Source organism: Phalacrocorax carbo, chromosome 13 (genome assembly GCF_963921805.1).
Source record: "Phalacrocorax carbo chromosome 13, bPhaCar2.1, whole genome shotgun sequence".
NCBI lineage: Eukaryota > Metazoa > Chordata > Aves > Suliformes > Phalacrocoracidae > Phalacrocorax > Phalacrocorax carbo.
The window spans coordinates 14,483,142-14,510,942 of record NC_087525.1 but is presented as its reverse complement, the minus strand read 5'-3'; the positions used below and the strand labels follow the sequence as shown (position 1 = coordinate 14,510,942).

At 41.0% G+C, this 27,801-nt stretch overlaps 1 protein-coding gene across 4 annotated transcripts; it reads left to right on the top strand.

Moving 5' to 3' along the window:
- Positions 1-1,050: 1,050 nt before the first annotated feature.
- On the top strand, positions 1,051-27,114 carry ANXA11 (annexin A11). 4 transcript variants are annotated; one of them, XM_064464884.1, is made up of 15 exons: positions 1,051-1,166; positions 12,763-12,823; positions 14,007-14,119; positions 15,484-15,861; positions 16,393-16,480; positions 16,877-16,971; positions 17,419-17,532; positions 18,668-18,758; positions 18,876-18,955; positions 19,084-19,140; positions 20,045-20,138; positions 20,893-20,988; positions 23,593-23,651; positions 24,256-24,378; positions 26,381-27,114. In XM_064464884.1, exons 2-15 carry the CDS (start codon positions 12,772-12,774, stop codon positions 26,438-26,440), a joined length of 1,500 nt encoding a protein of 499 aa, XP_064320954.1. In that variant the 5' UTR covers positions 1,051-1,166; positions 12,763-12,771; the 3' UTR covers positions 26,441-27,114. The 4 variants fall into 4 exon arrangements, with proteins under 4 accessions (XP_064320954.1, XP_064320952.1, XP_064320951.1 ...); XM_064464882.1 differs by having other exon boundaries at positions 1,058-1,161; XM_064464881.1 differs by having other exon boundaries at positions 1,166-1,181.
- The last annotated feature ends 687 nt before the right edge of the window (positions 27,115-27,801 follow it).

Sequence of the window (27,801 nt, the reverse complement as noted above, 5' to 3'; positions counted from 1 at the left end):
GTTTAGCTTTCTCCTGTGGGTGCAGCCTTGGCCTCTGTGGTGTCAGTTAAAATTTTGATGAGGGGAAAAAGAAGGCATGTATTTTCTTTAGTACCCTCACAGCTGTTATATTTCGATGATGGGCCACAATGGTACGTTGAAGCTGTATGGAGGAGAAAAAAACAGCCCCTGCACTGAAAGGAGTTGGTGGTTGAACAGGACATAGGCTTAAAGAAGCATGAACACATCCATCAAAATTAGTTTAGTTCTAAATGAAATTGCCTGTTACAAAGTGTACGCACGAGGGAAGCAAGCGCTGGAAAGGAGGTTCTGAGACCCTCTTCACAAAAACCCCAGCTGCAAAGAAGAGTTTATTCCCTGCCCAAGTTGTATAACGCGATTCAGTCAGCGATGTTATCCTGATGAGTGTCTTGGCAAAAGAAATTTAACGGGAAAATGCTAGGCCTTTTTATTATTTTGTTTTGTCTCTCTAAATGCTTCCATGTGGAAACTTCACTCATCTCTAAAGAATGCATGTAGGAAAAAAAAAAGATGCTTATTGAAGCGTTTAGCTAGTACTGCTTGTACTAGGAAAGGTCAACGTGAAAAATCTCCTTCCTCTAAATATTTTTTGTAGAATTTCACCTAAGGAAATGTGTGCTATATGCAACAAAGCATGGGTTTCTGTCCCACCTTGCCTGGAAAACACATTTTCTGAATGTTTTCTGAGTTTCTGGTGAAAGCCATCAGTTTCTGGGTTTAAATCCGATTTGGACCCCCACCTCCCTCGGTCTGTGTTGCTGCGCCCCTCTCACACGGTTGCTGAGGAGCAAAGTACCGCAGGGGAAAGCCCAGCCTGCCCGTGTGACGGGGGGAGTTACTCTTTTTACCCGTCTGTTTTGTTTTTTAGGAAACCGCAGCCTCACTATATACGGCCTTTGCGCCGGGCCTGCTCTCTGGGACCGCCCGCCCAGCCCTAGGCCCCACAGCCGCCCCGCGGGCCCTGACAAGGCGGACGCCTGAGGGAGGCCGCCGGCCCTCCCTCGCAGCGGGGCGGGGCGGGGCGGGCGGCTCCTCCTCCCGCCACCGCCCTCGCCTCCCAGCGCCACCGAGCCGTGAGGAGGGGCGGCAGCGGCCACCGGGGACCCGCGGTAGGAGCGACCCCTGCGGCGGGACGGGACGGGACGGGACGGGACGGGACGGTGAGTGCCGCGGGGCGCCGCGCCGTGCCCCGGGGGAGCGGGGGGCCGCGGCGCACCCGGGTGACAGGCGGGGTCGTCGGGGCTCGCAGCGACTCCACACTTCGTAGAAACCTGCTCTTGTGTTTTACGCAAATGGGGTGGTTTCGGAGGAAAATGAGCGTTTTGCTCTTGCAGGCCGGTACTTCGCCTCTGTTTTCAGCTTATCTTGAGCTCTTGGTTTTGGTGTGTGTGGTTAACAGGAGAAAGAAGCCTAAGAGGGTAGTCTTGTCAGAGCCGTTACACAACGCTTGTTTTTACCAAACATCCTTTTCTACAAGCTGCTTGTAGCGTGCTTTACTTTTTCTTATGCTACCTGTGCTAAAAGCGTGTTAAAACAGAAACTGTTAACCCCTTGCTACATCTTGTGTCAGACAGAAAACACGTAACTATGTGTCAGACAGGAAACAGCATAAACATGTCAGTATTCAGAAAAGTTCTTCCCTGTCCCCATTCTGTTTCTGGAGAAGCAAAGCTGGGCAGTGGGGAGTATTTTCTTGAGGTATCTTTTTTCCTTGTTTATCAGGTTAATGGTAGTCCCTGGAAGCCTATTCCTGATAAGGAGGAACAGATGAGGGAGAAATGTTCTGGAGGGAGTGGCAGAAGCACGGAAAGCAGCTCAGCCAAAAATGGGGGCAGCTGCATTGGTGCAGAAAGGCTGAGGTGAAGGTGTGGGCATAAAACAGGCTGAGGAGAGGGAGAAGTGCCGGTGCAGCGCGCTTTGATGAAGGAGCTAACGGGCAGGTTTTCGTGCATCTAAAAGCCTGGCTGCTGTAGGAGGCGGGGGTCCGTGCCCTGACACCCCCCGGCACGCAGTATTTTCTGTTCAGTGAGTCAGTGCTCAACTGGAGCACGTACAGCATGTCAGAACCGGTACAAAACCGGTGCTAGCGTGTGGCTGCTATAAAATTTGAGTGCGTGGTTGCTTTCCCCACAGCTTGGTTATTTCTATAATTGCCTGTTTTAGAACTGCTGTAAGAATCATGTGGACCACTCTCCTCCCACTGATGCAGCAGATAACTTGCACTAGGCTTTGCTTCCCGTTTTGCCTGTGGCCCAGTCCCTGCTGCGTTTCTGCTGAATTTTTGCTTCCTGGAAGTGCCTCTGTAGCTACTTTTGTGACGTCTTCCACCCCCCGCCCCCAAAGCACCATGTATAATACAATGTACCATACATAATACAGATTCAGCGAGGTTGTGAAGGGCCTAATGTTTTTATGTCTATGTCAACAATGACACTTATATACTTTTCTCTTGCCTGACTTCAGTATAGAGTTAGGAGCCAAAATATCTTTGTGAACCTGGACTTGGAATTTCTGGAGCGGTTGTCGCACTCGTTCCTGTGCTATATCTCTTCTTTAGCCTGTTCTCTGTAGTCCCCAGAAGTTTTGAATTGTCAGACTGGAAATTCTGTGAAGTGACAGAAGTCACTAAAAGTTACTAATGACTAAAGTCACATTTAAACTAAAAGTCTAAATTAGTAGACTAAGGCTAGTCACATCCCACAGCTGTAGGGAGCTATTTTATGGAGGTATTTATGTAGTCAATAGAGTATATTAAAGAAAAAATATTGTAAAGCGTGTAATGTTAGATAATAATTTAAAACACACAATCTGATCTGCTGCACAAAGTCAAGCCAAGAAGTCTGTCTGGTTTGAAGGCTACAGGAGCTGCTGTTTCCTGGATCTCTGGCAAGTTTCAGAAGATGGAGCGTCCAGAGGGTCTGTTCAATAACATTGCATTAATCAGCGCTAAGATAGAGCCTGTCTTAGTTCTGTGGTAGTGATCTAGGGATAAAAAAAGGAAGCTGGAGTTAAAGCAGAGATGTGGTCAAAAAGGGCAGGTGGTTTAGTGGTGGCTGCAGAAATAGCAGGGATTTTTAACAAATTAAAAGGAATTTATTTTTAGCTAAGGCTCTGTGTAATCATCCATAGAAACTTCTCTTGTCAGTTTCAGATTGCAGTTGGAGGCTTCCCTTGAATTGAGTATACAACTGAGTAACAGCACGAATGTAATTTCTTTTATTTCATCATTTATGTCTGCTACCTTGAAACGTGTCTGTTTGGGTATATTTTTAAACTGTATTACAGAAACTATTGGAAATAAGGATGGAGGCTTGTCAGCTGCATTGTAGTGACCTTTGTTTTGGGTTGCTTTTGAAGAAGGTAGCAAGAGCCTTGGTTTTTTTAAAAAAAAAAAAAAAAAGAAAAAAAGAAAAGGCTGCATGTTTACGCTCCTGTGAGCAACACTTTCACCCATTTGAAACTCGAGTTGCTATCATGCACCAAAGCTGAGGTTGCCCCTTTGCTTTTGCTGTTGAGGGCTTATTTGAAAGCAGGTGTGTTTGATGTAAATGCTGAGTTTCCTTCAGGCACTTCCCCAAGCTGGGAAGAATGTAATGCAGTACCACAAGTGGTAGGTGAGTAAGCCAAAGGGCAGCAGCAAACGTTGATGGTGTATTACTTCTATTGTTGCTCTCTGTTTGCTCAAGATTTTATGAGAGCTCGCTACAGAATCCTGATAAGAGGTTAGACCCTGGCTGGGGCAAGCCTGGAGTCAGTTACGGTCAGAGTGGGGACTCGCTGGTGTCCTTCTAAGAGAGAGTTTATGTGCTTCTGATGACCAGGCTGCCAATCCTGCCTGTCCTTAGCAGCTGGGTTTTTTTCTGTGTGTGTAACTGTATCCATCCTTTTCAGCTGTTACAGATGCTGAGTGTGGGCCAGTGCTAGTTGTTAGATTGTATGAATTTAGACTGAATAGGATTCATGTGTGTTTTTCAGAAGCAAACACAACCCGCACAGACCCGCTGCCTGGCTGTTCCCTGTACAGTGCAGAGCATCAGTGTGCTCTCCGGTCGCTAGTAATATTATTTGCTAAGATATACAAAGAAATGGAAAGAAGTCCTTTCCAGACATTGCCTCCTTTTTTTCCTTGTGTGTTGTCTGTTTGAGAGAGAAGATACTGTCTTATTTGGTAACAGGGAAGGCTAAAAGCCTTTTTTTTTAACTGCAAAGTATGGGTGGTTTATTTTTTGAGGGCATTGGGAAATTGTCACTGATGGGTCCCTCTGTCCTAGCTTTAGCTCAGCTGTTGTCTTGAGGAAGCACTTCACAGTTTCCTACCTTCTTTGGAGCCATTAATTAGTATTCATTTCATCATTAGGAGAGGTGGGCCTCTGATTCAGGCTCTTGGATCCCAGTTCCTAGCAGAACTGTCAACAAAATTAATCCTATATTAAAGATCCAAATGAGTTTTAAATCTTCTTAAGGCCTCTGTTTGCACTAAAACTTACTATAGCCATTCAGTCAATATGCATGTGAAGCTATACTTGCTGGGATTTGTTTATGTATCTAATTCACATACCTAAAGACCTCTTGCTTGGGTAAAAAAGCATGTTAGACTTCTACCTTTGGCCTAGCAAGTTGCTCTAAATTAGGTGCTTAAGTTGCCTAAAGCAGACAGTGTGACTCTCCCTTTTGTTGTTGCTAGAGAGAACAATTTTAAGTTTGGAAAATCGCAGTCATTCTATAAACATTGCACTTATTTATAGTCTAAATAAGTGGTTATGGGCTGCATTTGGCAGTGCTTTGAAAATACTTAGTTTTCCACTGGCTAGGAGAATAAATGTATTTCACAAATGTTAGGATTTAGGGGGAAAAAACTCTTCTTTTTCAGTAATAAGCTTTAAGGACTAAAGTTTGCTCTTCCCACACGCAGACTGTATTTGAAGGCTATAGTCATGCTTTCTGTTAACCTTGCTTGTTTATGGTTGTTGTGAAATACCTGGCTCTCTGGTTTACTATACTGAATTGGTTCTTTCCTGAATAAGTCAATTCCTGTAAAGAAGTAATTGATCAGCTGAAAGTCAGTATTTCTTTACAGTCAGGAATGAACAAAGTGTGCCCATTTGCTCACAGATGAGTAATAGCTCCTAGTGTTCCTGAAGAGCTGTGTGTTGAAGCCCTTCAGTGCCTAGAGAGCATAAAAGCCATCACCTTTAAGAAAAAGTTAATGTATTTGCAAGCTCATATTTACCTTTTTTCCAGCTGGGGAGTCCCAAGGCTGTCAGACCGGTGCAGAGCACAGACGTTTGGTGCGCAGTGTAGAGTGCGTCTGTACAGCTTTGAACTAAGGTTCTGTAAGTGTGCATTTCTTTGGGGGGTTGTCACTGGAACAGCATGGTGTTATTTGGCTTATTCTGCAGCCCAAACAATGTAAATAAAGGAAGTACTGGCAGAGGGACCTAATGGAAAACTTTAATCTTCCCTTTGTTCCTGTTGCCTCGCAGGGCTGGGGAGTGCTGGAGCCTTCCGCTTTCGCAGCCAGGCCACTCCCTGGCTTTGCGGTTCACAGCAGCTAATAAATATTTGGTGGTGTGAAATGAACAATTAGGTGTTTTTCTAGTAACTGATTTAGAGTACTGAATGTTACACTATTGCTTTAGTTCTGTAGGATTTCCCACACAGTGTACTTTGTGAAACGGAGTAATTGGTATTTACCTATTCTGACTCGCACTGATGATGTAAAAATTTTTTCTTGCATGGTAGAACTTAAAATAGATGAGTATAAATCCCTGAGGCATTAGTCAGCTGAGAACTTAATTCAGACTATTTATAGCATGGCTGGTTTTTACAACAAATTGTTTCATATGACAAGTTATGAGTTTGCAGTAGAACCACCTCATTGTATTAATCCTTCAAACATCTCATAAACTTGTTTTGGTATTATTTCTTGCTTGTTGTGTTGTTAGGAAAGTGTCTTTATCTGTGTTGTCGTATATGTTTTGACTGTCTCTATTGTAAATATTCCAAAGGGAACATTGCAAGAGTGTGCTACAGAAGAAATGCTTGGATCAGGGCAGAATAGGAAGCCAAAATGAAGTTGGCTTCCTGGCATTAACTCATGTTCCTGCTGCCCATGGATCTTGAGAGTCCATGCAGCTCAGCTAAGTAAGTTCTCTGGGTTTTGATGCCTTGAGTTATATGTAGGGACTTATACGTGAACCCAGAGAGGTCTGTGATCTTCCCAGAAAAGTCACAGATGCTGAATGAAACCGTATACTGGGGGAATAAGTGTTTAGCTGCAGAAGCAGGATCTTCATGATGATGAACTGCTGCCACTGAGTGGTAACATTATACTATCATTTTCCCTCTCCCCTGTTGTCTGCTGGTTGGACCCCTAAGACAAAGGCCCGGAAAACCAAGCACAGAAGTATGGTCTTTTTCCTGTTTGACCACTTGCCACCTCTGTGGTTCAGCGCTGGTGAGTGGTGTTACATTGCTGTCTCCGGCAGGCCCGGTTCTGCTGGCAGCTAGAATATGGGGTTGGCCTACTTTCCCTTTCCACTTTTCACCCTCTGTGAAAGATGTGGGTCGTGAGTTGTCGAGGACGTGTCCCGGTGAGAGGAGAGTGCGCTCAAGCTCATAAAGGAGACAAGGGGGACTGGTTATTGGAGCTTTGTTGTGAAGGGGTCGAGTTGCCTGTTACATTGGAATGCTCCTTTGCAGGCTTCTGAGGTATTAGTTGAATGTGGTGTCATCTTTGTTTTGTTTTCTCACCAGCCAATAAAAACAAGCAATAAAAGGTGCTACTTGTAGGTCAAAGTGAGTCATCTTGGAAATTCCTTTTGGCCTAGATGCTCTCAGAGGTCCCTCCTAACAAGTTATTCTATGAAATACAAAGTTTGTACTGGTGCAGGTACCATCAAAGCAGTTGTTTCACTACCTTGGAGAATCTTAATTTGGTCATATATTCCCACACAGAGAAAGGCATGAGGTGTTTCTAACACTGGTCAAATTACTCTTCAAGTATAAAATATTTGAAGTGGGCTAATCTTATATGTAATTTAAATTATGAGCAGTGGTTTTAAAACTTCTCATTGCTAGAGGTTTGAGAATTGGGGTGCAAATATTTGCACTTTTGGCTAGGAGCCATGGCACTATCACCTCCTGTAGTGGTACGGCTGTAACATCATGGTGTATCCTTCTGCCGCTGAAAACTAACAGTTAAATGACTGTTCCTATTTAACATTTTTACAGCTCAGTTGCGGCTTACGGGGGTCCATCTTCCCATTCAGCTGTTCTTTGGAGGTAGCATCTTTCTTCTGCTCTACCTTATTTTGAGTAAGGCTTGTCAGTGCTACCTTTCTGATGCAGGTCAAAAAATGCTAGGTGATCTTCTAAAAAAGTTTTTCTGTAATAATAATGATGATATTGAATTAGAAGGATCATCAAAACTGGCAGTGCTCCTGACTTGTAGTGCTAGCAAGCAGTTCAAAGAGATGGTTTCAAAAAGCCGCCTTATTTGAATTTGTTTCTGTTTTGCTATCTGTTCAGAACTGTGGGCTACATTTTGTGTTTTTTTTTAAGGAAACATCTTTTTGTAGGAAATGGATGATGTGTTAGTACTCTTTAAATATACTTTTTTGAATAAAGACCAGTAAAGGTTCCTAAAGGCAAACTTTGAGCACTAAGCTCTGTGTAAAAGAGGTTTCCTGAGTTTTGGCTGGCATGAGCTCAGCTACTTTAAGCCCTGTTGGAAGGGGAACCCATTCTGCTAAATCCGTTTTTTCATAGTGAAAGGAACACTAGGCAGGGGTCACATACACAGATGACTTAATGGAAACCCAAATCTTAGGGCTTTTTGTCTGACAGGATGAGGAATATTGCACCTGGTATAGAAGGGAACAACCTCTGTGCTGCAGTGTGTAAGTCAAAGATAAATCTTCCTCAGGCTGGTAGAATAGCAGCTAGTATGATGCTGACTGTGGCTTGTCCTTGTCTTGCAAAAGCACAGTGGTGGATGCCTCAGTTCACCTCTGATGAAAATCCACAGCATGTTGTGAGGTGATAAATTCTCTTCTGCTGGTTTCACAATCAGGGATCAGTGTCAGAGCAGGTTCTGTAATTCATAGCTTTAGGCAGCCTTTTGTACTACATCCTGGTAATTAACTTGGAGAAGTAAAGGCCAAGTGTTTAACTTCACTCTGTTCCCTGGGAAATGGGCATAATTAAACAAATTATTTTGAACACATATAGGTCATGGTCTTTTAATCCTTTTTTGACCTCAAATTATTGGACCTTGGTGTAGCTGGAGCCTGAACAGTACCCACTAAATAAATTCCAGGAATGGGCATGAATGTACTTGCTGAGCTTACCTCTACTGCACCTTGAAACAAGTTTTCTGGCAGACTTGTCTTTATTCTTTATTTCTGCCATCATTGTGCCATTTGTATTTTCATTACAAATACCTCCAGTTGTAGTCCTTTTCTGCTGTGGTGTGGCTTAGAGGAGTGTATTTTCAAGATTCCCTTTGAAAGTATATCACAGATTTAATCTCTTATGAACAGGTCTGTTTCCTCTTAGCGTTGCCAGAGTGGCAGGAAAATGCTTAAGAGCCTGGCCAGTTCGTGGCTTGCAAAGTTAAGCAACATAGCAACAGCCACTGTGGGAGTAAAACCTCAGACCTTTATTTAGAGGTTTGGGGTGGACCTCCAGGGTGAATACTGGAAATGGAGGAAGGACCTTAACACTATTTGGTCTGTATTTTCTTCAAGGCACTCCCTCTTTCTCTGTGTGGTTTGCTTGTTTGGATTTTTTCCCTCCTTTTACGCACTACTTCTTTTATGGCTGAGCAAACACAGACCTTGCTGTTCCTGTATCCTCCCACACAGCGTTTGTGTAGCAGGGCGGACTTCTGCATCTTCTGTTCCCTGGCCTATGTCACTGCTCTGCTGTCAGCAGGCAAGTGCTGCTCGTCACTAGCAATTTTAGTAAGATGATGTGGATGTAGCAGAAGAAATTTGGGAAGATGGGCTAGAGGATGAAAGGTAGAGAAGGTTGTGGGTATGGTTGGGAAAGTTAAGTTAGAGGGGTAAATATTTGCTAAGTTAGAGGAGTGGCCAACAGAGACTCGATGAAGTATGGAAAAGGTGGTGATCAGGGAGGTTTTTGACCATGAGGAGTTGGTGCATTTGTGGATCTAGTTTGCCTGGAATCAGACCAGTGGGAAAATTTCCCCTTGGAAAAGTCCCAGATAAATGCAGTGTTTTAAAGAAGCAAGTGGAACATTTTTGTATATAGTAACATTTTTTTCAGATTGCTAATGAAGTTAGCCATTATTTCTCAACCTCAGCTTTAGTTGCTAAAAGGCTCTTCTGATATTTTTTTTCTATTTGAAAGGAATGTTCTGCATGGGATTAAAAGCAAGCAAACAACCCCGCTAAGAGAAACGACGCCTATCCCATTGCTCCCCACCCTCTACGAGGAAGAAAAAGCAAGCTTTTTTGCCTTAAATTTCTACTTAAAGCTTTATTGAAAAGGCATCTTATAATTCTTTTTGGAGTTTCCTGTCATTATTAGATTTACACATGAAGCTAAAAATAAATGAATAAATCAATAAATATGGTTGCACATCAAGGGAAAGAAAATAATTTCAATTCCGTAATAATTTGTGTATCAAAAATATACATGTTGACAAATGGGCATTTTGCAGGCTAAGAGTCTGGGTTGTGGGATTTTTGGTTTTTTTGAGTGACTTGAGTAATAATTGTTCCTTTTTTATGTTCTGTTTTATTTTTTGTTTTATTACATAAAGCCAGTTACTGGTGTAGTGAGGCTCTGAAGTGCCAAGCTGCCGTCCCTTGATGCTTTTTTTTGTTTTTTTTTGCTGGCCTCTCCCTGGTCCTGTGCACGCATACCTGCCCGCAGGCAGCAGTGGAGCGGAGCTGGCAGCGTGGGCAGCGGGCTGTGCTGCTCCCCTGCTGCCGTGCGCACCCCTCCAACGTGTGGCTGGGGCCTGGCAGCTCCCTCCAGCAATCCAACACGCCCGTGTAGGCTGCGAGGAACATGGCGAAGCGCCAGGAGGGAGGAAGCTGCCTGCTCTTTTTCCAGCAGAGGAGGATACATGTTTTGCTTTCAGCTCTAATCACAAATCTTGAGTTTTTGCTTTTTGGACTCATAAGCTTGGGGGCTTATCAGTCCTCATATGGGAAACAGAAGACATTGCCTTCAGCAGTTATGATTCCATTGGGAGAAAAATATCTTGCAAGTGCTATTTGGATGGGGTTTATAACCTGAGTTTGTGTCTCCTTCATTAAAGTGTTTGGCTTTATCAGGTTCTGTAAAGTTGCTGTGAAGTGCAGTGGCATTTTGAAGATGGTCAGGCTGCAATATTGTTTCTCTAAAGCATTGAAAAAGATTCCAGGTAGCTGCTCGATACCTTTATGCTCTTTATGTTAGTATTTAGCATCAGTGAATATTCAAAAGTAAAAATGTGTTATTTTGCTGAACTGGAGGGCTGGCCATCAGAGACTTTTTCCCAAGATTTAGCTTTAGCATTAAAAAGTGGACATGGATAGGAAACAAATCTTAATGTAGGGTATGCATTGGGCGCCCCTGGAAAAACAAACTTGCTCTCCCTGATGACTGCTGTGTATGGAGTTTGCACTCCCTTGTGCATGGTGTGCAGTAATTGTCTTGTATGCCGGATTTGGTGCTGTTGGTTTTATGTGCTGTGTTTGCATATGAAATGAAAAATTACATAGAGAAGTGCATGTATAATCAAAAGCTTGCTGTGTTTTCAGCTGTAGGAGTTGATCTGATAAAGGATGCTGCTACTTAGAGCAAACACTCAAGTAGGAGAAGGACTATTTTGTAGGTAGTGGCATTATTTTGAACTTTCAAGAATCTGCTCTGGAACCTCTTTGAACATTTATGTTTTTCTTAATGTGGCCTTGTGAAATGTCATTTGCTTTGTGTGGAGGCAGTAAAAGAAATGCTAGCAACAACCTTGATATTTAAGTTAATCCAAAGCTCTTAGTGCTGCAGTGAAGCTCTCATTTGAAACCAAGGCTGAAGGAAGCGTGGGAAAAACATTTACCATGTTACGGACAGCATCTTGTAAGCATCTGATAGAATATGAAAATTTCACTGAGCTTTTCCCTTCAGGTATAATCTGGTTGTGAACAGTGTCATGTTAGCTAATCCATAGCCTGTTCTTCCAATTGAATATGCAGAGTTAGGCCATAATGGTTGTGGGTGGTTTTGACTTCCCAGGACCTTTCCTGAGGTTGAAATGTGGCCATTTGTGATTGACAGTTTACTTATTTAAAGCCTGGTTCTGTCAAATGTCAGCAAGCTTCCCAGCCATGCGTCCTGCTTGGTCTCCTCATGTGTGGGACAAATAGGAGGACAGTGCTTCAATTTGCATGCACGGGAATAATGTCCAGTTAAAGGCATCCCTTATAGATTTACTGGTAAAGAGGCTTTTTCTAATGCAGCGAAACTGTGTTCACTTATTTATGGAATCTTTTAGACACTTTACATACTGGAGTAGAAGTAAGGTAGGGTTATAACTTTTAGTCTGCTCTGTCGATTTCAATTTCTGTTAGTTAATTTCTCTGTCATTAAACTTAAATAAGTACATGCAGCATGAAGTCCAGACAGTTTTTAAACAAACTGAAGATTTCCTAATTGTATTTTTAAAAAGGTGTTTTTCCATTCCACTGTTGCTATGCAAAAGAGCCATGCAAACCTGAAAGGGAAATGATTTTGCAAAACAAAAGCAATCCCACAAAAACAGCATCCCCCCAACCCCAAAACAAATTTCCACAGTTGAAATCTAAAACACAGCAAAACAAGCCTGGTGCAAAAGGTAGTGCTTTAGGAGGAAAAGGAGAAAGAAAGGAAAGGGATGCTGTTTGCACAGCAGATTGGGAATAGACTGGGAATTGCCGCTAAAAATAACCTTGAGAAAGGTAAGGCTGATTGTGGATGTTTTCTTCATCTGAAACGGGCTCCCTGAGTTACTTTTACCTTTCTTCCTGATAGTTGTTCTGTTTAAAATAAGGCTTTCTGTGTTCTGGAAAACAATTTTTGTTTTGACCTTCATTTAGTTCTTCCTTTTTGACCTCCACTTCTGTTTTGGACAGCTAATGACTTTGTGCACTTCTGTGCTGACAGAGGCACTGTCAACTTTGGGAGATCAAATTTCTTCTAGTGATCTTATCCTTTCAGTAAACCCTTCCTATTTTATGGGAGTGCTGTAAGTGTGAAGCGTCCCCCTTCCGCTTCATACTCTGACCTTGCGCTTTTGCAGGCATTTGCATTTTAAATGCCTTCTAACACTTCTCATAGAGTTATTAATTTGAAGTTGTGGCTTGTTTGTCTGGTGATTTTTCTATTCTTGATTAATAAGACTATTCTGTATAGGTCACAAATGTCTTGAGACTTAAGTAGCCCAGTAAAGTAAGTATTTTCAAGTAATACATCCTTAACAACATAATAGACAATACGAGCAGTAAGTAACTGAAATGAGTAAGAAAAATAGTCTGAGGAGTAACTCTACAACCGCTTAGTTATCTGAACATGTTTATTGGTCCAGCAAAAGGAAATGGGAAGAGGTTTTCCAGGGAAGAGCCTGTGCAACTTGTGCAGTTTATGTCCAAACTTCGATAACTGGCTACTGCAAACATGTTGCCTGTTAGTTTTATGTGGTGTAATTAGGGAAGCATTACAGAAAATAACTGTGTGCCACATCCTTTTCAGATCTCTGCAATGAGTTACCCTGGCTATCCCCCAGCGGGTGGATATCCACCAGCAGCCCCAGGTAAGTCATTTAGATGCAGTAAACTTTAAATGGCAGTGGTGGTCTTATCTGGAGTGGAAGGGTGGCATGGATGAAGAACAAGACTGCTGCGGGTTTTCTTGACTTGTTTTCTGTGCTTGCTTAAGTCCTATTTTATCTTGGCTGGGGATTCTGATTTATATAACACGAGTGGTCTGCCATGTGTTCATATGAGGCCCAGTTTCATTCATGTCAAACGAAGCACACGGCACTAGGATATGGTCGTAATTTGACCAAAATCAACAAATGTCAAGGAACAGTGTCCTGTCGGCACTGAGTCTTGAAGGCAGGTGGTGCGAAAAATGAGTATGGGAAGAAATCAGTCACGCAATTAAAAACCATATCCCACAAAAAACTAGAGCCTTAATTATGACATTTTCCCTAATTCACTATTCTCAGGCAGACGGTTGTATATGGAAAGGAGAGGGCTGTTTAAAAGGATATTGATTCTAATAATATGAAGTGGATGAAATATCTAACTACTGATTAATATCAGGGTGAACTTTATAGTTGTTGGTAATGAACTTTTCAGCTGTTAGTATTGTTGACAGAAAGAAAGGACTGGAGTCATATGGGTTTGGACAAATGTGGAGTTAGGCAAGCTAACTCTAGAAAGGGAAGCAGCATACAGTGAGAAGCCAAACTGGCCTGGGGCAGAAAAAATCCTACTCCTCAGCGGAATATTCTGGCGTAGTTAGGCTGCTGTGCGGAGAAGACTGCACTGCTGTGTGCAGCCACGTTTTTTGACTTGGGTATCCGTGAATGTACCGTATCATGCTCTGTAGACATCTCTCAAATTAGCAGCCTAAAAGGAATTAATATCTTCCTACTGGAATACCCAGACAACTTTGTAGTTTAAGAGAATCTACTCTCTAGTCAAAATGCAGTGTTTACAGTATTAGCTCTTGAGTGTTAACCTTCAAGTATGTTTAGAGTTGTTTTAAATGAGAACTTGGGGATTCAGCGATAACTATTGTGATTAGAAATATCGAGTGAGGCTTCTCTTTATATCATAATTGCACTGCTACCCTGCACTACTTCAGCTGATTTTTCCTTCTCCCAAACTGTTAGTGCTGAACAGACGTTACATTAGAAATATAAGAGGTAAGGAATAATTTTAAAAAGGTGTAGTTTCTTGTTTCAGCACAGCTGTGTTTGATTTCAGGTAGCAGTCCTTGGGGTGGTGCTGCCTATCCACCTTCAAATCCACCTCCAATTGGTCTAGAAAATGTGGCTGGCTATGCCAGTCAGTTCAATCCCAACTACATGGCTGGAATGGTGAGTTTCCTTTCAATTAATGTCTTTTACTGTGACTTAAGCACAAAGATGTGTTTCTGGCATTGCCACCAAGAAATTTATCGCTTGAGTTCTGTGCCTTTGTCTGGTCTGTTTAGGTGTTCGGCATTCAATATAATTTATTGAAGAAAATGGTTACTGCAAGCAATTCCTTATTTTAGGAAAGTAGACCACTAGTTAAAAGTTGATTTAAGAACCTAACTTCAAAAGTCATGGACGAAAAAGTAATATAACTTGGCTTTTGCTGTGCAGAGGACTACGGGAACAGACTATTAGCTCTGACTATGCACTGTTAATATATTCACATTGGCAAACTCAGTCCGGATTTTGCCTGTTACCTGGATTTTGGCCAGTGTGAATAAGGAACAGTGTGCAGTTTGAGTTATTGATGACTCATCCCTGAAGAGAATATGGGACCAGCTATCTCTTATAAGCGCTGATCCTTAACAGATGGCAGTAAAAACCTTTTACATTGATTGAAGAAAATGCTGATGTTTCCAATGTGACTTTTTTTTCTTCTGTTTTGCATAGAGTAGAAGTGAGTGACACTTCTGACAACTTAGTCTTCAGAAATCTGTTATGCTGCACAACAACTGCCTAGTTTGTAGGGAGACATTTGCATTATAGATGCCCTTCTGAGGCAATGATTAAATGAAGTAATTTGGCAGCCAGCAGTCAAAATGAGCAACAACCTGTTTCGGGTGCACATAGCAATATCTGCAGCTTCTGAGAACGCTGCAATCATCAAATGTCGGTTCCTCTGTAGAAGAGGGTCCGAGCGTGTCACGTGGGAAGATGATACCGCATGTGGAGCGGAGTATCTTTGGTGGCAGTTTCTGCAAATGTCTTTCCAAATGTAGTCCAGGAACTCTTGCTAGTTGTAAATTACTAATGCACCTGGTGTGTCATAAAACAGCCAGAGGTTGCTCATAATAAATCCCTGCACTCAGATGACGCTGTGGTCATGTAAGACAGCCATGGCCAGAGAAGGGATAAGCATAGTTTTGTGTTGCTGGGATTAATTGGTGTAAGTTTTTAGAGTAAGAGGTGTGTGGCTATTGGCGCCCTTCCATGTGAGTGGTGTGTAGTGCTGGATGCAGGGGTGGGTATGTGTCTGTTGGTTCTGCTTCTTGATGTATGGCAGCTGATGATTACAGTAAAGCAAGGCAGCTGAATACAGGTGTGTTTTCCATCTTGCTTGCTAGTAAGACGTGATGATTGCAGAGTTATTTTGTGGATGACGAACTATCTGTGTTGGTTGGGTGCTAGTACTCTATTAAGCACGTTATTTAAACTGAGTAATTTGTACACCTTCTCATCTCTTGCTTTATTGGCTGTCATTGCAGACATCCAACATTGCAGCAACCTTCGGAGGGACAAACATACCACAAGGCGCATATCCTTCAGCACCTGGGGGTTATCCCCCCGTCCCTCCGGGTGGCTTTGGGCAACCTCCATCAGGTCAACAGCCCTCTTACGGAGGGTATCCTCCACCTGGAGGGAATCCACCATCAGGAATGCCAGCTTACCCAGCATACCCAGGCGGGGCTGCGCCGGGCCAGCCCACACCACCGCCTGGGCAGCAGCCTATGGGCTATCCAGGACAACCACCGGCCACTTACCCAGGGCAGCAGCCCATGCCAAGCTATCCACCAGGCCCTGCTGTGAATCCTTCTATGCCCTCTTACCCAGGAACGACAGGACCTACGGTCTCTCCTGTACTAGTAAGAGCATTTAGTGCTTTTGTTTTGAGATGTGACCATGTATATGTTTCTTTACATTTTATTTGTGTATATAAGTGTACTGACCCTAACATTTGAAAGAAAGTCATGAAAAGAAGTTTGACTAAAGAGAGAGATGGATCCTTTCTGAATGCAAGCAGTATAGGCCCATTTGACTTGAAACAAATGCTAGTTTGCCATGTTATCCAAGAATAAACATTTAGTGTGAATTCATATTTAATTAAATTTGCATTTCCTAACTTAACAAAGTATTGCCAGTTGTATATACAGTTTAATCAAGCCTTAATTAATTGGACAGCAGATTTAATATTAGTGAACCTTCTTGACCTTGCATTTTCTCATAATTTGGGTATAGAAATGAAATAATTGTTTCAGGTGGGGGTTTTATTGAGTTGTCTCTGTTACTTTTCTAAGAAAAAGAAAATTGGTAACAGCAGTCATCTTTCCTGAGCAGTAAAACACGGTCTTTTACTGATTGACACTAATATGCAACTCAACTCGGTCTGATTTTAGCATAGAAACCGAGGCACAATCACCGATGCACCGGGATTTGACCCTCTGAAGGATGCAGAAGTCTTAAGGAAGGCCATGAAGGGATTTGGTGAGCAGTCTGTGGATTTACATTTCAGTTAAAAGTAGGACTGCAGCTTTGATTCGGCACTGATCTTTCTTTCTCCATTGTTAGGCATGTACTGGGTGGGCTAGGTTGTGTATGGTTGTCCTCGGTTATCAGAAGAATTGTTGGAAGTTTATGTAGGCATAAACAACATCGTGAGTTTAATATTTGGGTTGGGGGGGGGTTGTATTCTCACTGTGTTTGTGACTGGGAGTAGAGCTTGAAGTTCCGTGGTCATACACAAGAAGAGATACTGTACATGAATTAAAGGCACACACATCCTTTGGCTGGGTTTAGAAGAGATAGGATCAAATGGAAGCAGAAAGCTGTGTTCTCACATGACGTGCATACTAATTCTGTGGTGTCTGTGTGCACGTACAGGAACCGATGAGCAGGCTATTATCGATTGTCTTGGAAGTCGTTCAAACAAGCAACGGCAGCAGATCATCCTGTCCTTCAAAACAGCTTATGGAAAGGTAAATGCATAATAAGAACACAAGGAAGAAGAAATAAGAGCCTACATTGCTTCATTGGAAGTCAAAAGTCTGAGTGTTTGGGGAAAAAAGATTGGAAGTTGTTTAAGGGGAAGATGGTTTACAAGTCATAGCCTGCTTAGGGTTCTGCTTTTACTCACTCTTGACTTTTTCATGCAGTGTTTCAGATGAAACATATAAAGCAGTTTCTCTGCCTAGTGGTTATTTTGACTCTTTGGTCTGCGCAGTCTACTTAATTGGACCTTAATTACCTAGGCATACATGTTGCATTATGCTGGTTTCAGTGTTGTTAAGTGAAATAGCTTTACTTTGAAGATATATTATTGATGCTTATGCATGAAGAATTCTCATTAAACTCCACAATTTTGGTGCTTACAATTCTCAGTTCTGGTCTTTATGCATTTTTTCTTTGTTTTTACTTCTCGTTAGGATTTGATCAAGGATCTCAAGTCTGAGCTATCAGGTAACTTTGAGAGGACAATCTTAGCAATGATGAAGACACCTGTCATGTTTGATGCTTATGAAATCAAGGAAGCTATAAAGGTTTGTGTAGGAGATAAAAATTTATAAAATAGAGGAAATATTTGAGCTGATAATATTTTTGGTAGTCACTTAAAAGTTTGAACGTACATTCCCTCTTCTCCATCCAGATATGCAACCCACTGTTCGACTGATCTGTACCCTGTTTCTTGGAGGTACATGATAGTAAAATTGGGAAATGTTATTCCCATAGGTTAAAGGTAAAGGCTGTTTAATAGGTTTGTGTTGTAGAAAAAATATATCAATAAATAAATCCACAAAAAAGGCAGAAACTCGACTTCTAACAGTCTCTGCAGTTCATTTATTACATAGTCTTGAGTAAGCCACTGAGCCAGGTCTCTCCTCAGCCAGCCACTGCCTGGGGTGCTGTTGTTTCTGGGTTTTTGCTTCGAGCTGTGATGGAAGTGATAAGACCGCTCAACTTAGAGTTTCCAGTGACTTTACACTCTGTGCTCAAGAAGAGTTCAGACAACTAGGTCCATAAAGATTTTGGGTAGGGTGTACTCTCTTATCAACTTTTTTCCCACCTCAAAAGTGTATTTTCCTAGCCCACACTGAACCTTTCCTAAAATATTATGGAAGTGTTGTGTACTTTCTCTTTAAAGTGATCAGACTATTTTATAAACTTTTAGGTTTTAAAATAAAAACAGGTCAAACATGTCAAGACAATGTTTAAATGAAGGTGAAAAATATATTTCTGTTATTGAGTCAGTACTTACATAGCTGCAATTTTGAAGTAGCGAAGAGGATGAAATAACATTAGTGATATTGTAATTGCAGCTGCCATCTATTAGCTGGTGAAAGTTATCTGTTAGAGTTTACAAATTAATCTTTAACAGTAGAAGAAATTGTCATCATTTTATGAATCAATCTGGTGTGAAGGATGACGTTTTAAAATGAAATATAGTTTTCACAATTTTAATTAATTTGCATCTTTACTACATGTCTGTGTCTTAGAAATGTGTTATAAGTAGCACTTAAGCTACTTGCTTTGTCTTGTATAACAAGATAATATTCTGGATTGTATTTTGTGTTCTGAATTGTATTTGTATAATTTTATTAAGTTTCTTTTACACTGTGTTGTAGAAGTAAGATGAGAATCTGAAGAGTGTGTTTTCTCCTTATGCTTTTGTTTTAGGGCGTTGGCACAGATGAAAATTGTCTCATTGAAATCTTAGCTTCTCGCAGCAATGAGCATATTCAGGAACTCAACAGGGTCTATAAAGCAGGTTAGATTTGTTACAGTTCCATCAAAATTTTCTTCCTTCCTTAATCACTGACTGACAGTATGAATTTAGGAAACGAGCAGGGGTGTATGATGATTCACAACTGTGTTTCTCTTCCAGAGTTTAAGAAAACTCTGGAGGAAGCAATAAAAAGTGACACGTCTGGACACTTTCAGCGGCTTCTAATTTCACTTTCTCAGGTACTTGCACTTCCTGGGATTTCGGAGTTTGGGTTTTGTGGGTATGTGTTTGTAGGTTTTGGTTTTGCTTGGGGTTGGTTTTTGAAAAAGCCCCCCAGTAACACACTTGTATTTTCAAATTCTTTCAGGGAAACAGAGATGAAAGTACAAGTGTTGACATGGCTCTTGTCCAGAAAGATGTGCAGGTCAGTAGAAACTCGCCGTCATTTCTAAGTATACACAGCTCAATACACTGAAATTTGTGTGGTTTCTGCTTGCTTTTAGTTTTGGACACCTTGTGACTTCTTCTGATACAGTGCTTATGTTTCATTGGGTGGAGGTGATATGAAAAGCCCAGGCGGAGCTTTAGAGCCATGTAGCTCCATTACAGAGATGAAGCTCTTGAGAATGGAGTCTGTAGGGTTGTTTAAATCTCTCATTCTGTCAACTCTAGCTTTTCCAGGTGTTGCTGACTCCATTGTGCTGCTTCTTAAGGGAGTGGTTCAAAGAGAGTTGAGGTGATAGTGTATGGACTAAATTTTAATCAACTCAACACCTGCACTAGCCTTTACCTGTTATTTAAGGAACTCTGGATTTTTGCAGCAAATAAGGCAGTTGGACCTAGTAACTCTTGCCCCGTTCCTTTTTGTGTGTTCCGTTTCACCACAGAGCAAAGAAAACCCTGGATCCTTTCAGCACACTACTGTCATATAAATAGTAATGTAATTAGCTTTCTACATTGTATGTCTTCGCCAAAAGACGAGAACATCTCAGAAAATACCTAGAGGCGTAGGAAAAAAGCTAGATGTAAGCCCTGTTAGGAAGAACAGTTTTCAGGTACTTCTTAAACAATTTCCCCACCCTTTAGTAATCTGGAGCTCCTGTGTTTGAGCAGTGACGCATCAGTGAGCTAGGAAAACCGCAAGCATAGCATATTGTAGGAAGGCTAGAACTAGTTGGCATTTATTGCTTGCTCCTGTTTTCCAGCAGTACATGGACTAAGAAATAACTATAAATGGAGGAGAGGCTGTAAGGAAACAGATCTGTAGCTCAGCTTTCAGCCTGACTGCTTTTGTGAGTAATGAAGTGTGAATTCCCTTCTGTGTTTAGGAGCTATATGCAGCTGGAGAGAACCGTCTAGGAACTGATGAATCCAAATTCAACGCCATTCTGTGCGCAAGAAGCAGGGCCCACCTCAGAGCAGGTAATGGTGTCCTCTATGTAAACAATAACTTGATTTTGTTGTATGTAATGATGGAAATGTACAGTACCGCTCTGTGCTTGAATTTCCCCATCTGTAAAATGAGCGTAATGATACCTTAGTGAAAAGCAGGGTGAATTCTGCTGAGGGGAAGGGCATGCAAGAGCTGCACATTATAATAATCTTTCTTGAATATCAGGGCAGGTAGAGGGTCATACTTGTTCAAATGTTTCTCTGATAAAAGAATTGAAAAACTAGAATTGTTTAAATTTTGCGTGCTTGTGTGTGTACAGGATGCTTGCAATCCTTCCCTTCTCCTTTCATTCGCTAGTGAGTAGGTGTTACATCAGTCAGTGGTGGTGGGAATGTTTTAGTAACTACATAGAACTTTTGAAATGTGCTACATATTGAGGCACTGATACAGAGAGGAAAGGGATGTGTGTGTGTGAGAGAACCTAAATGTTTTCTTCTTAATTTTATTGACACCCAAAGCTTTCCTAGAAGAATTTGCACTATTTCCCTTACAGTGGTTTTTTTGGTCTAGCCCTTTCCAAATAAGGACAGAACTAGACAAGCTAGAAGGAGTGTGATGACATGTAAATTGAACAATATGGTTGATAACATAGTATTAGTCTTTGAGATGTTAAGACTTCTGTAAGTATACTGTAGTATCAAGTTGAGATGAAGCCATCCAGCATGCACCAGTGCCACCTCTTTTGTGAGACTGACTCCTGAAATCTTCCTCGTTCATTAACAGTCTTCAGCGAGTACCAGAGGATGTGTAACCGGGACATTGAAAAAAGCATATGTCGTGAAATGTCTGGAGACCTGGAAAAGGGCATGCTGGCAGTAGGTACGTGTCGTCTCGGCAAGTCCGTTCCTGGTATTCCACTAGAGCTGGCTGAGATGGTGGCATCTGTGACTCCAGCTCAGGTTGTTCTTAGCGAGAATTCCAGTTTTCTGCTTTTTATGTTGAGCTTTCTCTGAAGTCACTTGTGGTTAGTAAAGCAGGGTCCTTAATTCACCTCAGAATGACAGATGAAGCTTTTGCTTCAGGCAGCTGCAGAATTTAAATGTCACATGTTAAAGTGGGGAGAGAATTATTAACTGTACTTGGCATTGTTTTAAGAGGTTACGAGAACTTGTACCAACTGCTGAGTCAGTGAGAATGGAATATTTGCTACAGCTTTGGAAATCAAGCAAAATAGAGGCATTAACCCTCTAATTGATTACTTCTATCTCTTTTTAGCAGAAAGAAAACTTAAATTTGATTTTAAAGGGGTGGTTGTTTTCACATTTCCTGTGATTACAGCTTTGTTAAATCTTTGGTTTTGAGTGCCTCCAGTACTTCTGAAGAGTAAAGACTCTTACCTCAAGCCTACTGTTGTCTCTTGGGAGGTGGTCATTAGCGTCCATGAGGTTGGGACAAAGCCCCAAGTCATTGTGCAGTAGTTTTGTTTGGAATGTTTTATTCTAGATGAAATTGTAGACTTTCTCTCTCTTGTCTTTTGTCTCTCGTCTCTTAGACAAGACTGCTTCTATACATCTTCATTTCTTTTTGTGTTTATTACTGTGAAGTTACTGTGCATCTAGAGCTGCTGCTTTAAAAGTGTTGTTCTTTGGTTTTGAATATGGTAGTGACTAGAAATGTGATGTAACAAAAAAGGAAAAACTCCAAAAAAAAAAAAATCTCCTACCAAAATGAATAGGAAAAAATGTACTTTGCATCACTTGCAAACAAGATGGGAGGGGACATTTGGCTCAAACAATTGTTGGTTTCAAACAAAATCTTGTGAAATAGGAATCAACTTTAAAAGCATCACTTATTTTTTTCCTTCACTCCTGTCTTATGCTGATGTGAACTATGTAACCATTGTTCTTACTCTACGTGGCCAAGCTGTCGCTATAGCGGCCTTTTAATGACCCAAACTGGGGCCAGCTCTGTTGGTGTGATAAACTTGCAGACCTTTTCCAGGATTCAGAATTTGTCACCTCAAAAAGTATTGTTAGAAATCCAAAGGTAGGGAAAAGAAATATTTCTCCGTGTTTGTAGAAAGAGATTGCCTCGGTAACAAAACTGTACTGTGGGAGTTTGGAAGTCCTTTGACTTCATGGAGCTTTGCAGTCACTTGGCAGGTCTCCGTGTGGATACAGATTCAGAACTGGGACTGTAGCTTGCAGACAAGTCAGTAGTGTTTTGAGCCAGAATTGTCTTTAATATTCACTGAATAACTCCTTTATTGAATAGATTATTGTTTGGGTTTTTTATTTATACGTATATACACACATACAAATCTATATCAGTCAATGATGTTAGCATCATTTGTTCTGTGAACCTCATTTTCAGGAAAAAAGTTTTGCTAATTGAAAATATTTAATTTTGCTTTCTTTAAAGCTTTCTGGATTGTACAACTGGTAACTTGAAATAACATCTTCAAACATTTTAAAGTGCAAGTGTGTTGTGTTAGCTAAATACAGCGATGAGGAAACATACATTTCATTTGTCGTTTGTTTTTGAATTGTATTATATGTATCATTGACAATTGCGTGTGGTGAACCGCTATCTCTCATCTACATTTTCCTATTCAGAAAAGTAGTTTTTCCTATATAGAATGTGTGCTGCTGTGAAATAAGTATTTAGGTTTACCCTTTTTGTTCTGTATTGGTTTTACATGATTGCTTTTGATACCTTTTTGTGCTATAAAATGTCAGGTGTGGTTTGTTTTCTGTGTAGTTTGCCACAGATTGCATGATGGTTTACTTGTAACTAACGTAGGATCAATATATAGATTTTAATTCTGATGAGTTTCACTCTCCTGATTAATGTGACAGTAATTTGATTACAGTTTTGCTCTTTCAGATTGCTAATGAACTGTGCTAATTAAATATAAAATCCAGCCATTACTAAATAAGCATGTCAACAATTTTTCAGGAATCCTGGTGAACATTGTGGCTAACAAAAAAGTGTGTAACTAACTTCAAAATAAGCGTGAGGTTTCTGCCCCAACTTTTGTTAGGGCAGGACTTGAATTTGTCATACCTTGCAGATGCATGGCCTAAAAATCCTTTAAATTAGGCAAAAGCCAGGAGCACCCACTAACTATGTGTTCCTTCAAGCCTTCTGCCCCTTCCCCATCCCCTCCTTTCCCTTCATAAGCAAGAATCTCGTCATTAGACTTCAAAGATGCATCATGGCTGCTTCATGCTACTTGGTTCTAGTGACGGAAAAAGCTCGCTTTGAGCCGTGAAGTGGAGTAGGTTCATTAACTTCATTGCAGCTACTGTTTGGGTTAAAAGTCATTTCAGTGACTAACTGAAGGAGTGGAAGCTGCATTGTATCAAGTGTATGTTTGCGTAAAATTAAAGCATGTGACTATGTAGGGTGAGCTCAAAGAATGACTGTGGTTTCTGACTGAGGAGGAAGTCCTGATTTCTGTAATACTATTTCTTTTTGCAGTTAAGTGCCTCAAGAACACACCAGCTTTTTTTGCAGAGAGATTACAGAAAGCTATGAAGGTAGGTGCCTGTGACAAGATACATAAACTTATAGTGTGGGGGTCTTGGTTTGGTTTTTTTTCCTTTTTTTAAATGCTTGTAGAGATCATTGGAATTAATTATTCAGCTGACGGTATTACATTTTTCAGTGGGCAGATGACTAACAAGATGCAGTCATTATTATGAAAGGCTGGAAAAATCTAGCTAATTTGATCCACTTAACACAGAGATGCTTACAGCTGTACCTTAAAGCAAGTCTTCACCTGGTAAAACACAAATGTGCTTAAGACTCATTGATATCTCTTAAGTAGGGAGGTCTAGCTGAAATAAATAAATAGACCATTAAACTCACCAAACTTTCCTGACCCCCCCATCCCTCTGACAACCCCCCTCCCTTGTTTTTTTTTGTTAAGTGTTCTTGTGCAGAGAAATTACTGTTAGTGTCCCACCAGTGAATTTAATTTATTAAAGCATGATAGGCCAAATCCTGTTCAAGCTTGTTGAAGTCAATGGAGTTATGCTAATAAACGGCTATTTGTGGGGGGATGATTTTTTTTAACTAGCACTGTATCATCCAGAATCCACATATTATTAATACATCATATGGTTGTTTTGTTTGTTTCAGGGAGCAGGAACGAAAGACAGAACTCTGATTCGAATCATGGTGTCACGCAGCGAGGTTGACCTGCTGGACATACGTGCAGAATACAAACGGATGTATGGCAGATCCCTCTACACAGATATCACTGTAAGACTTGGAGATTTTTTTCTTCCCTGCTGTGACATCCTTTCTTCTAGTGGAATGTGGATTCTTTCACTGAACAGCTGTTAACTGCACTGAGTGTAGCTGGCTGTGTTTGGTTTGCTGCACTTGTCCGGAGAGTAGAGGGTGAAGTGCCAGAGCACAGACAGCACTTGCTTTTGCACAGGGGCTAGATGAGCTAGAGATGGGAAGGAAGCCAACAGACGAGGAAAGAGAGGGAAATTTGTCCAGAGGGGTTTCAGAGATGTGGTTTTAAGTCCAGTCTCTTCCCCGAAGTCTGTATAGATCTTGTAGAAACTGCTTAGTCCTCTAAATGAGTAACAATGGTGTTCTACCTCATGTGTGCTGAAAGAGTGTAAAATTCCTAATATGCTTTTAAAAGATGGCTTCCTCTTACTCTTGAAAGTCCAAGATTTTGGAAATAGACTGAACTTCAGATTCTCTAGCAGGTGATCCACCCTACTGCTGCTACTAAATGCTGCAGCAACAGTCAAGAGGATGCCTGGCCAATCGGGAGGGTAATAAGACCTGGAGGAGAGTGAGCGGTGCTACTTTCATTTACCTTGTAATGAAGGTGCCAAATCTGTTAAGCCCCTGTTTATTCCTTCTGCTGTTGACACGGAGGGGCTGCAATTTGGTGGCCTTTGGAAGGAATCCTGCAAAGGTAGTGAAGGATAGTGTGCACCAAAAAGTATTGATGTGAGTCTTCTGCTAGCAACTATATGGTCTTTCTGCCCATGCACCAAGTGTTTAACTCTGGAGTGATGATGTGCTTCTATGCCAGTAGCTTCATGCCCTGCAACCACCAATGTGTGAGTAAAAAGCAGCGACACATTGGTGGGTAAGTGGTGTGTGTCTCTTGCCACCCTCTGCCCTTCTCTTTTTACTGTTCAGAAACAAGCCATACCCGTATAATGGGCTGAACTTCCTCAAAACTTGGTTTCAGTAACCATGGGGCATGCGTGTGCACAGTTAAGCGCATGGAAACTCTACTTGTTATTTCTGTAAAAGTAGAGCCAAAAACATCCTCAGAAAGGAAGTTCTTAATTCTTCTCTCTGGGTTTTGTGGTGGTTGTTTGTTTTTTAAGTGGGCAGCAGCTCTTTCCTTTAAGCACATATATAAAGAGGAATGTTTTGTATTTTGTAGATTGCTTTAGACATGCACAGGAATTATCCTGATCTTTGAAGGTCTCTTTGTCAGTATTGCAATATTGATCTGGACGAAGCAGTTCTCAGTCATGCCTGAAGATGGAGGACGAGATAAATGCGCTAGCTGAAACTGTTGTGTGGAAAGGATGGGCAAGCCTCATCAGCCAAAACTAGTTAGCAAGCAGCTCCCAGGGAATGCTTTTTACTTTTAAGAGCACCAGGCACAACTCAGCTAGCAGGGCCTTCTGCGATTAGTTGCACGTTTGTGTGTGCATCCATACTGACATTCACCGCCTACAACATGAGAGAAACGTTCTTTAATTGTGGGGGGAAAAAAACCCCTTTAGATCTTTTGGTATCAGAGTATTTTTTTTAATGTTTGAACATAATAAAGAGTAAATTTTCACTTGCTGCCCCTGGAAAAATATCCATATTGACTGCAAGGAAAAGGACTTCTGTATTAATTTTTCCATATTTTCATACCTTTTGCTGGAAGAGAGGTTTTCAGTGAGATTTTTGTATTGAACTATTCCCAGGTGAGTAGTTGAACCTGTATACCAAATTCAGTTTACTAAAGACATATATTCTCTATGGACACTTCTGGTTCCAGTTATGGAAGAAGTGGTTTTTACTCTGTACCTGTATTAGACTGATTTCTAATTAGCAGGTTTAAAATTTTTTTTCTTTTCTTTTTCTTTAAGATGATAATACCTGCTTTCTTTCAGCCCTGGTTTCATCTCTTCTGGTCATTAATGTCATGATTAGGATGCTTACACTTCTTTTTCCTCTATTTCAAAGCACAAGTCTTGAGCTCTTCTTTTTCTGTGTTTCTTTCCAGGGTGATACTTCAGGAGATTACCGGAAAATCCTACTCAAGTTATGTGGTGGAAATGACTAAATGGAGTGTTGAGCTTTTCTTAAAAGAGCTGCTATCCTCATGTTTTTGCTTTAAAGCGTCTTATTTGCTTCTGTAGAAAAAATGTAATGACCTGTTTCTCCTAAAGCCATTACATTTTACAATATAATATTGCATTTATTTTCTCTTCAGTCCAAAAATAGTAGGTAATTCCAAAAAAGATAAATATTGTACTTGCGTGCCATGTGCTCAGGATTCTGTATAGTAGTCTCAGCAATCCATGAGTGACAGGTCATTATTTCTTTTCTGCTTATATTATGCTGAAATAATATGTTTGGTTTATGGAACAAAAATCACAGTTGTATGATTCAACATTTTATTTTCTGTAAACGTTATGTGCTGTTCTAATGCAAGTTTTATAGATACATTCTATGCAAAGTTGGTTTCATGCTAGTGTACTCCCAGGCTGGAGAGAGCAGCCTTGGGTTTCTGTGTCTAGTTAAGACTGTTTTCAAGAAGTTTTGTAAAGGTCTGTGTTCCTTCCTTAAAAGGAAGGTGTGTTCCACATTTCATTCTCGTTAGGGCAACTGTCACAAGGCAGTAGTAACAGTGACAGTAGAAAAGATTCTATGGTTAATGTTTTAAGGTTTTTGCATTGTACTTTAAATATATCTGTGTAAGAAGAGATTATGAAATTAAAGCTGTCTATCTTCTAACTCTTTGCAGACTATGCTTTTTGGTCTTCATGTTGATATATGTGTGAGTGACGACTCAGTTTACATATATTAGTTTTACCATAGAAGTTCTCTGCTTGAATCCACAGAATTGCTCAGAAATTGTTGTGTTGACAAGAGTTTAGGACTTGTGTGCTGTCGATGAGCAATTGTCTGTATGTGATACATGTAATCTGTACTTACTGCTCAGTATTTTCATTACGCATATTGTAATTTCTCAGACTCTTGGTACTTTGAATTTTTATTCTCTGCTAGCATGGATGACATGTTTTCTGCTTGTTGCTCTCAAAACAGAAATGTGTAAAGAAAAAAATGTCAAGGCGGGGAAGAGGTTTGATTAATCAAGAATGTGCAGATTCCTTTTATTTCAAACACATGTGTTGCGTTGAGTAGGAGTCTGTGGTGTGGCTGAGGGAGACCCTACTGTTGAGTCACGAGGTGCAGACAGGACCCCCTTGCTTTCTAAACTCCTTCTCCAAGAGGAGTCTAGGTGCGGCTAAGTCCAGTCTTAGTCTCAGACTTGGTCAACAGTTTATTTTCTAAGGATTGTAGATGTAACAACCCATCAGAGTATTTGTTGTTAGTAACTCATTTGACAGCTGCCCAGGCCGGTCGCGTTCAATGAGATTGATCATAGCCTGATTAATGTATAGTACGATTTATTATAGC